This window comes from Strix uralensis, chromosome 2, assembly GCF_047716275.1.
Source record: "Strix uralensis isolate ZFMK-TIS-50842 chromosome 2, bStrUra1, whole genome shotgun sequence".
Classification (NCBI taxonomy): Eukaryota; Metazoa; Chordata; class Aves; order Strigiformes; family Strigidae; genus Strix; species Strix uralensis.
In genome coordinates this window covers 111,835,118-111,847,743 of record NC_133973.1, presented here as the reverse complement: position 1 = coordinate 111,847,743, position 12,626 = coordinate 111,835,118, and the positions used below count along the sequence as shown (strand labels likewise).

The 12,626-nt window shown below is 34.6% G+C and overlaps 1 protein-coding gene across 10 annotated transcripts in view; it reads left to right on the top strand.

Annotated features, from left to right (window-relative positions):
- Window positions 1-12,626, top strand: part of NBEA (neurobeachin) — a 514,855-nt gene that overhangs the window by 88,100 nt on the left and 414,129 nt on the right. For all 10 annotated transcript variants that reach the window (XM_074859829.1, XM_074859824.1, XM_074859821.1 and 7 more), the window contains exons 2-4: window positions 3,653-3,884; window positions 10,220-10,320; window positions 10,576-10,671. In XM_074859829.1, coding sequence (XP_074715930.1) covers window positions 3,653-3,884; window positions 10,220-10,320; window positions 10,576-10,671 — 429 coding nt within the window. The remainder of the gene's footprint in view (window positions 1-3,652; window positions 3,885-10,219; window positions 10,321-10,575; window positions 10,672-12,626) is intronic.

The window sequence follows — 12,626 nt, the reverse complement described above, 5'->3', positions numbered from 1 at the left end:
TGCATCCAGAATTTTACCCAAGTTATGAAGTTGCAAATTCATGACAAATTTTTACATTTGCCTATTGACAGTTTTTAATGTGGTGTAGTTGTTTAAAGTAGTACCCACAGGGACTCCAAGATCTCTTTTCTGGCTGATAATAGCAGATTTGACAGCCTGTCATTTTTTATATATGAGTAAAACTATAATAAAGTTGTATTACTTCGCATTTACTAACTTCGAACTCATATGTTGTTGCCCAGCCACTTAATATCAAAGAAATCTTCCCAGCCTTCAGTATTTGGTGGTTTTTAAATGCATTTAATGATTTTTGGCACTACAGCAAACTTTGTCCTTTCATTAGTATCCACACTTGTTACCAGCTCATATCACTGTGGTTCTCCACTGATAACCTCCCTCTGTTGTGAAGACTGACTGGTTATTCCTCTTTACCTACTGTCATTTGCTTGGGAAATACAGGTGCAGAAATGTTTTTTTCTGTAGTGAATGTTCTACTTCTTGGCTGAATTATATTTTAGTTCTCTGTTTTAAAGCAGAGGAGGTTGCTTTGTATTAATTACTTCTTGAACACAATTTAACCATGATCATTTATTTCTGTATACTCACTTCATTTTTGTTTAGATTTTCCTTGTCATCTTAGGCTTCTTTTTATCATGACTGTTAATATTTTTAGGATTTAAGATTTTTAGGACTGTTGATTTTTAGGATGACTACTTTAAAAAAGTAACCCTCCCCCCACCTTCTTAAATTTTTACCATCAATGTTAATTAGTTAATTACTTTGTTTCTTTTATTGAAGAAGTTGGTTTTCATGATCATTGTTACTAGCTGAAATATGCTTAAATTGCAGTTAAGGGCAAATCAGGTACATTTTAATGTTTTCTTTAAATAATAAGCAGTCACTCTGAGATGAACTATAAATCTCTTGCTGTCAAATGGACAAATAAAATAATTGTAGTACCTACTGGATAGTCCATAGCCCACTAGAAGATTCTCCATAAACCCAATTTTATTAGCAGTTGGGATATTTTTTGATGCGGATTCGCTGAGATGTTTTATATAGAGACAGCTTGTTTTTAATAATACTGAAATATCCTATCACTTCAGACTGATACAGTGAGCTCTATTTCAGTCTTTTGAATGTTACATATTAGTATATTAATTTACATTAGCAAGAAAATACAGTTTGAATTATTTTAGTCTGTTTTAACCATTCTATGTTAATTTACATTAGCAAGAATTTTACAATGAATAGTGTATGAGAAAAGGGATTCAGTCTGTATTGAACCTCTGTATTCTGAGATATTACTAGTTTTTTCCTTGCTTTTAGGTCCAACTGTTACCAAAACCAAATGGTGGGATTCATCTCACCTAAATTAGGTATCTGAAAGTTGTATATTGAAATATTATCTTTGAATTGTTGAAGTTGGAATGGATCTCTGGAGGATCTCTGATCCAACCCTCCTGCACAAGCGGGGCCAACTGGAACCAGTTGTCCAGGTCTGTGTCCAGATGGCTTTTGAATGTATCCAAGGATGGAGACTCCACAGATACAATTTCTCATCCTAGATTTCCTACATGGAAAGAAATGGGAAAAAGTAGATACTTCCAGAAGGTCCTTCCTTTCATCTCAGGATAACAATATGAGAGTTTAATTGAATGTCTTCTACAGGTGCCTGGCTTACCTCTGTGTGTTTCTAAGATAATCTCAGTGAGGCTCGTCCAGGTGGAGAGATATCTGAAAAAACAACCCAGATTGCTGGTGAAGTGTGCACCAGTTACTGCCGTTTTCAGAAATAGAAACTCCACCTAGGTTTCTTGAAAAGTGTGGTGTTTTCCTCTGTAAAACTATTTCATGATTCTAAAGAATGACCATAGAAATACTGTGCTTCTAATTTTGACAATTTTATTGCCTGTCCCTGGTAGGTAAACATCATGTGTTTACCAAATATGCAAATATATGATATGCAGTCACAAGTTCTAAGCCAAAATACTAATCATAATTATGATAATGATAATTATGTAATTAAATGTCTAAGGAGAACTGAGGAGGTAGTCATTTTATATATTTAGTATATTAGAAGCTTTTATGTTAGAAAATTATAAATTGGTTATTAGCAATTAATTGATAGAGAAAAAGTAATTTGTAAGTGGATGAAAAGTATGAATTAGGGTAGAAGCCAAAGCAAGTCCTTGCTTAGTTGTATTAATGCTGTCTGAAGATTGGGTGTGAAAGAAGACTTTGAATATTTGGATAGGTTTAACCATCAAAAAAAAAAGTTTGCATAGTAGTTCAGCTTACTTCTTGTTTGGAGTTTAATCTGAAGGCAATACCAACTGCTTTTAAATAGGCTATGAAATAGCTTTCTATTAAAAGTGACTCTTGAAATTATACACTTATAATAGATTAATTTTTTAATATCTTCAATTTAAAACATGTTCTTACAATTTTAATTATATAACTTCCTGAAACAAATAGAAAAGACTGTCTTAAAATTATTTTAGAATTAATTTATTCTGTTTGTTTGCCTTTCTGAATTAGGTAATATATTTGCAGTTATTGAAATTTAACAGTGGTGCTTTCAAAATTCTTCAAGGTTACTAGGGTAAAGTAGGATGCATAAGAGTCAGGCTTTGTTTCCTTCAGAATGGAAAATTGAAAGGGGATTGGATTTTTTGAACTAGGTTTCACATTCAGTTCAGCAAGGTGTTTTGAGTTCATCTTTTTTAAGTTACGCAAGTGACTGATTGAAATTGGTGAATTCCATTCCTTAAGATATACTTGGTCTTGACTATATCTTTTGCAAATTTTTGCTAATTCTTTTTTTTCCCCCCTCCTAAAATGTGCCTGGTAGTTGTGCTATTTCATTGGAGCTCAGGACCTTGGATAGCATTTTGCAAGTATCTGGGTAGATAGAAGTCAGGCTGTACTCTCATCAGTGCTGCTGTTAAATCACTTTCCATCTGAGTGCTTGTTCTTCTCCCAGTGCTGTCTCTCCCTTGCACCAGCAGTAGGTTTCCTTGGCCACATGATGAACTGATCTGTGGTATAATTCAGCAAGTTTTGCGTGTTTGCGTTGGTCCACAGCAGATCACTGATTCTTTTTCTGAGCATGACTGCATGACTGTTTTGGTGGTACAGTGGAAAGGGCAGTAAGGCCTTACAAACATGTAACTAAGGGCAAATGTTGGCTTATATCAGGAGAAAACATAGCTAAGTTATTATCAGTGTCTTTTTATTCCTGAATAGGCAAATTTCTCTTCAGAGAACTGTAGGAAAGCCTCAACTGCTTTTGAGCTTTTCAGTTTCCGCAGCTTCTGCACTACATCTCTCTGGGCCAGGCTGCCATTTCAATTACTTTATAGGAAGGAATATTTCAAATAACTTTTGATTCTATTTTATGAAAGTGTTGTATTCAGCACTGTCATAAAATTAAAGGTAGTATTTTATGATATTAGTGTGTATATTTTGTACAAGATATGTTTTGCATAGCATGATTGTTAATCTGCTGTCTTACAGATCATGGCTGTGAGTTTATCAAAATTACCTCTGTCATCATGCAAAAAATAGTCAGTGTTGGTCACAATAAAGGTATGAAAAACAGTAAACTATGTATTTCACATTGTAATGCTGCTCTTGTTTTCTTTTGTAGCTGGTTGGTGGCGAATTTGATCTAGAGATGAACTTTATAATCCAGGATGCAGAGAGCATTACGTGCATGTCAGAGCTTTTGGAGCACTGTGATGTAACGTGCCAAGCAGAAATCTGGAGTATGTTCACGGCAATTCTACGTAAAAGTGTCCGTAATTTACAGACTAGCACGGAAGTTGGTTTAATTGAACAGGTACTGCTGAAGATGAGTACTGTGGACGACATGATTGCAGGTATAAATTGCCAACTGATAAAATAATTATTGCATTCTTGGAACTGTCAGCATTTTGTGATTATGGAAGGGTTTGGGATGTCTTGGTTTTTACTTAAAGTGATATTTTGGTTAGTACTGCTATTGAGTCAGAAGTACTTTTTTATCAGTTTCAGAAAAATGACAAAAGTGTATTCTTAGTTTAAAATATGTGTAGATACATTGTTTAAAATAACTGCCTGTTAATTCATCTCAGAAGATAATGTTATCTGAGTGATAAAAAAAAGCAATTTTGAACATAATTAAGAACAGTACATGTTAGACTTCTTAACTGTCAAGGTAATATTTTAGTTTTTAAATACATTGATCATTTTGAATTATTCAGATGTTAGAATTGTTATTATGATCCACTTTAAACATAACCTACATTTGACAGCATATCAGAAATTATTCATAGCTTTAAATGCTGGACACTTGGATTATATTAAACAATCGTTTCATAATGTATAGCTGTGCTCCCTATAATATCTCTTCAGTTTTTATACCTGTGTTTTTTAATGTCCTATAATTTTTTACAGCATTAAAGAAATAACATACTTTGTTTGCTTACTGAAAATAAGTGATTATGTTGTTGCACAGCTAAGGTTTTCAGAGTACTTTTGAAGGAGTTTATGTTATTCCATCCTATGTCCTTTCAATAGTAGGGTATGGATTGTAATCCTGAATTACTTGGTTAGAGTAATTATGTTTAAAACACTTGAATCACATTTAAGTATGGCAGCTGAGAGCTACATATCTACTCCTTACTTTTCTTGGGGAGAAACTTAAGCTAGTCAGTTTCTTTCAACTCAGTGTGAAAGGAGTTCTTAATTTTTATATAGTTGGGAGCTGATAGTAGAATGCTTAAATTGTGAGGCATTTTTGAAAGATTGAAGAGGTTTGTCTTCCATAATTGTAAGATTTTAGTTGATAATCTGATTCTTGACATATATAGGCTTTGTGGAACAGTAAACCAGCAAGGATTTCAGACCAGAAACAAGAAAAGCGTAACAGCTACATGAAAACTAGCTTATTCGGGAATGTTTTTGTCTTTGGCTTTTTTTTCAGTATAAAAGTATCTGTAATATTATTTGAAAAAGCTGCATTCCGTATTTCAAAGCAAGTCTTAGCACACACCTTGTTGATTAGAAATATGTGTGTAAATGCTAAAACCAGAAGTGTTACGCTAAATATTGTACTGCGAGATTCAGACTGAAGTATAACAGATCAATAGCTTCATAAACCAGTGGTTTTCACCAAGTATGCTTTGTTTTGCAGGACTTGTAAATATGTCAGAATCGTATAAGTGCAAAGATACTGCTTTATTCCAGTTTAAATATAAGATATTAGTTGATGGAAACATTTCTATCTTGAAGTTTTTCCGGGTTTCACTCATGGAAATAATGTGCTTGCATCAGTAGTCATACCGATAAAATTTGTCTGGTTTAGGCTCCCCTAAATAATACTTCTGTATGTGGCATATATAACTGTAATGATGTCCCCATTAGAGAGAAATTTTTAAAAACGCTCCACTAATTGTAGAAATCAGAAATCAAGAGTATAGGATCTGAGCATCTGAGAGGAGCATCTGAGAATTGAAAAATCACTCTGAATTTACAGCTATTAATATAGGCCAAGGGTAGTACGTTAATAAAAAAAATAATGGAGCTTCTACCCTATTAATTTTTTTCGAAGAGTGGTCACACAGTACTTCAGAAAGAGACCTTCTGCAGAAAAGACATCAGCAAGCTTGCTTTTGAGAGCACATATTTAATTTAAAAACAAAACTGAAAATTTGAATTCTGATGGCATTTTAGCTCTGCTATGTGTGTCAGATTATCTGAATAGTCTTCTGTATGTCATGAGCAGGGATTTGACAGAATGCTTTGTAGGGTCTTTCTTTCTCTGATAACTGTAAATAGATGAGATTGTGGTTTCTTTTGAGAATTTTTCTGACAAAGACATGGAAGCAACCAAATTCATAATTTTGCTTTTATCTCTTGATTTCTGTGAGCACCTCACATCCCCTTTACAAATGGCAACAATGTTGGTAATAAGTCAGAAGTAGTAAATATGGTCATGTAATAACTAGTTCAGTGGTAGGCACCTGATGACAAAATCAGTGACAACTAATGCAGTATCTCTCTTCCCTAATCTGCTATGCAGATGTTGAGGTCATAATTGACACCAGATGACTGTAGAACTGTTTTGCCCCAGATATTTCTATGATCTTTCCAAACCCAGAGAATAAAGTAAGAAATTTTGTGGCAAAATGATTTTTAACATTCAGGGAAGATGTTTAGAACAAGAGCTGTGTTAGTGCTTATTCCTAATAAGTTAGTACCACTTTCTTCCCAAAAGAGTTGCTAATACTCTGTCAGCCCAGTGTTTTGCAGTTGGCTTTTATCATCTGTAAAAGGTACAGCTTTTTGGTTTTTTTAGGGTTTTGGGGGAGTTGTTTGTTTGGTTTTAGGTCATCTCACTTGTTCCTTTGTGAAACACTGTGATTAGACCTAGATAAGGTTTAAATAGACAAGACAGGCGTAATCTCTGTTTTATGTTCTGGCAGCACACTTTCAGGAGCAGTCTCAGTCTGAAGCCACTCTTCTCTGGTTTTATGAAAGTAAGACAACAGCAAATAAACATGTACCCAATCTTTTGGAGTGAGAACTTGTCTGTCTGTTTAGATGAAGACTATCAGATTCATGAGGCTTCTCAGCACTTTAAATATCTTCTTGAGATTTTACAGATTCTGTGGTCAAGAATAAAAGCTTAATCACCTTGAAAGTCTCAGTTGCAATCCAAATGGGGTCGTTGCCACTTGTATTCTAATTTGCTTTCCAGAAGCACCACCTGTCAGAAGTCATCTTTGTACTGTGATAGTCTGTTATACTAAGATAGGGGATGGTGAGCCATTTTATCAATGGTTAAGGAGGAAAGATTACTGAGATAATTGCATAGATGATTGGCACTTTTGTTTTTTAACAGCTGCACAGGATCTTCCTTGAGGGATTCGCTTTTTACAGTTCTCTATTTCCAGGTGATGAGTAGTGAAGCAGATCATCTGCTCTGAGGCAGTCTTTGGGCTAGTGTGTCTGTAGTACCTTCAGAGAAGTCTGAATGCTGGATGAGAGAGTAGCCTGAACTCATACCGAGTGGATATGTGTCCCTTGAGCCCCATTTTATTTCCTGCAGTTCTGTTGTGATGCTGTAGGTAATTGTTCTAAAATTGCTGGAGCTGAATTCTTAAGCACTGAAACAGTTCCTAGTTTTTAAGCAAAAATGTTAGGTTTTGACTGCTCTGTCATTAATGGGCTGTTAACAAGCATTTATCTTTCAACTGGTTCCATAAAACTGCAAAATAATCACATTATTGCCAACCTATAGAAATTAATTTACTTCACCAACAGAGTTAAAATTCACAATTTCATGGCTGTCTGTTATTAAAAGGTTAAGGAGTCATGAGGGTAGTTTTCCATAAGTTGCATTTCCAATGCTGTTTAATATGTCTTCTAAAGTTAATGCCATACAATTCATTTTGATAGGTGCTCATGGTTACTTGAAAGACAGGCAGGCTCTTTTATCATTGTATTTTCGTATTCTATGACTGAATTAAACATTCATTCAAGGTTTCTGGTTAATTTATAGATCATATATAAACTGCTTAGTATGAAAGTAGTCAGAAGCTGCCATTAACAGAAATAAAATCTGTTGCATTCTGTGCATTTTAGAAATGCATTAAATATGAGAAATAATGCCTGTTTTCTTCTTCTGCACTTACTATTATTTTACACAATCATGTTTCTGAAATGAGGTCATAGATACCAGTTATATATATATATGATCTTATTTAATATAAAAAAATGAAGTAAAAATTAAAAAAACCTAATTGTAGTATGTTTTGTGACCTTTGTCCATTTATAGATGAGTGAATTATTAGGATTTATAAACCAGATGTGGACTCTTTTATATGAGATTTCTAATAACTATGAATAAAGCTATGTAATAGAGTACAGTTCTTTTTAAGTCTTGTTAGATTGAAACAAGAAGCAAACTTTCTTTAGAGGTGTTTACAGCAATATTTTTAAGTAGCATTAAGTGCTTCAGCTTCCACAGATGTTCTTTGCTTTGTCGTTACTTGTTACCTACTGAGCTTCGATCTTTCAGGTCTTTGTTTTACCCAGAGTAACATTGTTAGGGAGCTTACATTTTTTTCTCTCCATCGATGTTTTATTCATTATTTATAAATAAGTATTTCCAATGTCTGTGGGTTATCAACATCTCCAGTAGAAATAAGAAATTTTCTGTGCCATAAGGTAGTACAGGGCTATAACAGTGAAACAAAGCAGCACATGTTCTGTAATTTTTAAAACCTGCCAATCATTTCTGTGTTTGACCATATTAATTTTTACTTTTGTCATCTAGGTTAGAAGTTGGTTTTTTTTAATGATGTTCTGGTTTTCACCAAACAGCTTTGCTTCTACGCAACACTTTTTAATGGAAGCAAAATTTGAAGTAGCTGGATCTAAAAAGCAAGTTAAGGATGCAAAATAATAATTGGGAAATTGTCAGGCAAGGATTGGTATTCACTTGTGTTGATTTCCATTTCTGAGTTTTCAGTGTGTTACTGTTCTCAATTTCTAATCACGTACAATATGTGCAATCACTGCCAGCTTCGCATTGCAGGCTGGAGACTGTACAGTGAAGGGGACAGATGCTCGTAGGTACCAGAGGAGGAGCTGAGTCATAGAATTCACCTTCATAAAAGAATAGGGGGTGTAGTTTTCTTAGCTTTCTTTTGATTTCCCTTAAGAAATTCTGTTACAAATATAATGTGGCACTAATTTTAAAGGGAAGATTAAATAAATCCTTCCTTTAAAGAAAGGGAAAAAAAGTCTATACTTGAACATTAGGAATATATTCAGATCTTATGGTGAAAATGTCTGCAGGATACAGTGTTTTTCTTTTGCCTTTCCTGACATGCAGTTTCACTCACTGAACAGCTTACTATGTCTCCTGTAAATTAAATGGTATTTCATTCATCGCACATGCCTTTTGCTTACTGAGGACCAGAGGTTGGTTTCATAGTGGAACAAGTTGAATTGATATTGATGGTTTTACTCAAAAACACATACATAAGGGATTTGCAGAGAGAAAATTTGGTTTAAAACAAAATATCAATGTGAAATGTCCTTGAAAAGGGTGGAAGCTTTTTAAGACTACTCTTTGTCAGCACCTTCAAGAGTCATCCTTTCACTAATGAACAAGAAAAACATGTAGTCTTCTGTAGCAAATCAGATGTAAGCTTATTCATGTTTTCTACAACTTTTATGGGGAGAATTTTCTGATTGTTGAGCAGATTGAAAAAGTTTGTTAATGCTGGTTCTCTTGTGTCATAGCTTTTTTGTTTTGGAAATTCTGTATTTCACTGCTTTATTTCTGAATTAAATTTCATATGCCACGTCTGTGAAGATAAGCAAATTGTTTTTCCCCTGCTAGAGGAAGTAGTAATTCCTAGTAGTGCGCTTTATTCAAGAAGAAAGTGTGGAGTCCATCATCCCACAAGCTGACAAATTCTTAAAGTGAAATTCTGTGTTATAAAGATCCAAGCACTAGCAGTAAATTTAAACCTGATATTCTCTGAGAGGCAGGCTATTTCATGTCATTACTTTAAAAGTTTATGGATTTTGAGATGTTTTAATGAAAGCTGTATTACATAAATTCATTAGCAATTTTGATCACTTCTTTTAATTGTTTTCTCACTGTGGTTTTTTTGTGGGGTTTTGCTTGTGGTTTTTTTTTTTTTTTTTTTTTTTTTTCCCCCCTGACCTTCCTTTCGTTCTGGTAAAAATTGGAAGCATTATTACTGTAGCAAAACTGTGGGAACCATACAAATTCTCAGTATAGTGTGCTGTGCTTAAGTTGAAGAATAATGTCAAGCATCTTTTAGGTCAGAAGTTTTTGAAAAATGCTAACTTCAGAGGAATGAAGAAACCCTTATCCCAAAAGTATGTAACAAAAAGGAGCAAACTGTTCATAATGTATGATGAATTGTGAAATGGAAAGAACTAATTCTTCGTAAATTTAACAGACACGTTGTTCAAAGTGTGATGCAAAATATAAAACTGCATATGTAAATTTATTTCTGAAAATAACTAAACCAACTTGAATATGAAAACCTTTGTAAAATATTTAAGACAACTGAGTTTGATTTTTAGAATTTGTGAATACACTTACTTTTAAAGGTATTAACTTTTTCAGCTTTTTTGTCAAAACAATGAAATTCAGAGTTCAGAATAACTTTATTTTCCTTTGAAGATCTTCTAGTTGATATGTTGGGGGTTCTTGCCAGCTACAGCATCACTGTCAAAGAGTTGAAGCTTTTGTTCAGCATGCTTCGAGGCGAAAATGGAATCTGGGTAAGCTGTGATCAGATAAAGCATTAAGTGTCATTCCATTAGAGCCTGAAGTTAACATAAATTGTCTCCTGGGACTTATAAACTTGAATTTTATTTTTTTTTTCATGTTGATTGAACATATGTTTATGAAGTATTTTTACTAACTACTTTAGAGTTAATTTGCTATGTTGTTTGAAAACAGTCCAGTTTCCGTTGTAGCCTAGAGAGTACAAAAATGGTTGTATTGACTTTTGTGCAATTTTCTTGTTTTCACAGCCAAGACATGCGGTTAAACTATTATCAGTCCTTAATCAGATGCCACAGAGACATGGGCCTGATACCTTTTTCAACTTCCCAGGCTGTAGTGCTGCAGTAAGTTTTCAACCAAAAAAAATACAACTTGCGGAACAAATAAATTGCTCCTCATTTGCATTTCCTTTCATTTGGTTTTGGAAATTCTTGAAGAGGAAACGAGAGGGGGAAATACATGCTTGAGTAGTCTAGACCTTGCCTTCCATAGGGTTGCAAGGTAATTGTAGTGTTGAGAAGTTGCACTTGTGAGGATGCAATGACAAATAGCAGATTTTTATCTGGGGAAGTTATCATAAAAGTGAAACCTGAAAATTCCAATGAACAGTTTTATTTTATTTCAATAATGTAATTGCTATGTAAAGCAGAGGCTTGAGAAAAATACAGGGATGAGCTCGTCCATGTAATCACAGTTTACAGTGGCAACTTCGTCATAAGTTTTATTATCTTTTTTTTTTTTTTTTTTTGACTGAGCTCCATCAGCTGTTTCCCTCAAGGCAGTGATTTAAATGGAGTCTTCTTTTGGCTTTACTTTTTGGGATAACTTATGACAATGAAACTGTATTCCATTCTAAACTTTCTCGAATAGATATTCTCTCTTCTGTTCACTGAATGTATGTTCAGAAAAAACCTACAAATAAATTCAAATATTGTATACAGATTTATACATTATTAAGGCAGTAAATACAAATGCTTAAAAATGAGAAATCCAGATATGAGGTTCAGTTTCATTCTGGTATGGAATGGTACATGCTTATGGTAGAACTTGGAATCTTTTAAGGGGAAATAATCCTGAGAAGCCTGTCTTTTCATGCCAGGGCATGAAGGGTCTTAGGAGCTTCTCTTGGGCTGTTCTACTTGTATTTCCTCAATAGCACTAATAGTTTTCTTCAAGCATAAACCACTGCCTTGTGTTCTGTGTGAATACAGCTGGTGTGGCAGATTGCATCAGGTAAATAAACTGGCTTAAAAATCACTGGTTTTCACCTGAGTTATTTTTTGCTAGATCACTTCCTTGATCTTGTTTCATATTCAGCTGCACAGACGGATGTGTCAGCAAAATGCATAGGGCATATTGTGTAAGGAATTAATTACTGAGTTTTGAAAGAGAGAGTTTCATTTGCTACTGCTAAATTAAAACCAGTTAACCTCTCTTGAAAGTACATGCAGCAGCAAGACAGCTGTTGCAGAATATGAATGTCTATAATAGCACATACTACTTTGACATTTCTGGGCTTCAGAGGCAAACCCTGATGAAATGGCTCTCTTAAATATAATTTTGTATCAGAGCTTCAAAAAACGTTTTTCAGGGGAAAAATTTCAAATATTCCTCCCTGTCCAAAGAGGTGCATCAGTTACAGGAGCATGAAGTTTCTTGACTGAAATGCATAATAGACATTTCTCTTTCCTCGGTTAGGATCTTGTTCCACATGCCACTCATCATTGACTGTGCACCTGTAAATCAAGAAATATGAGTTTCAAATTTGCATTTCTTGAGTAGTGCATGTTGGATTACAGTATGAAGTTCTGGAGAGAGATCATCCTCTGAAGTGGACTAAGGGTGATTACTTACAAAATGACCTATACAATGAAGTACTTCAGTAGAAGAAAGAGACTGGATAAGAGTTTACTAGCACTGATTTCAGATTTTCAGGTGTGATGCACAGTGATGACATCAGACAGAGAAACAGCATAATGTTTATTTGGCATGATAAGTATCAGTTTGGCCCTCTTTAAAGTTGGGTGCATGCTCCTTGTATAAGCAAGATTTCAGTGGTAGCATGAAGTAGCCAAGAGTCTACTGAGCCAGTCTGCTGATCTGCTGGTGAGCGCTGCTTTGCTATCCTAACTGAAGGGCTCTGCCCATATCTGTGTTATGTTCCTGCCAGTCTGTATAAGTAGCACATTAGTCACTTCCTTAGGAGGATGCTTTGTGGTGGTACTATTCCCGGGTGTTCCTGTTTGTCATCAAACTTTTCCTGTTTCAGGCAGGGAACTCCCTCTCAGGAGGCAGGAGT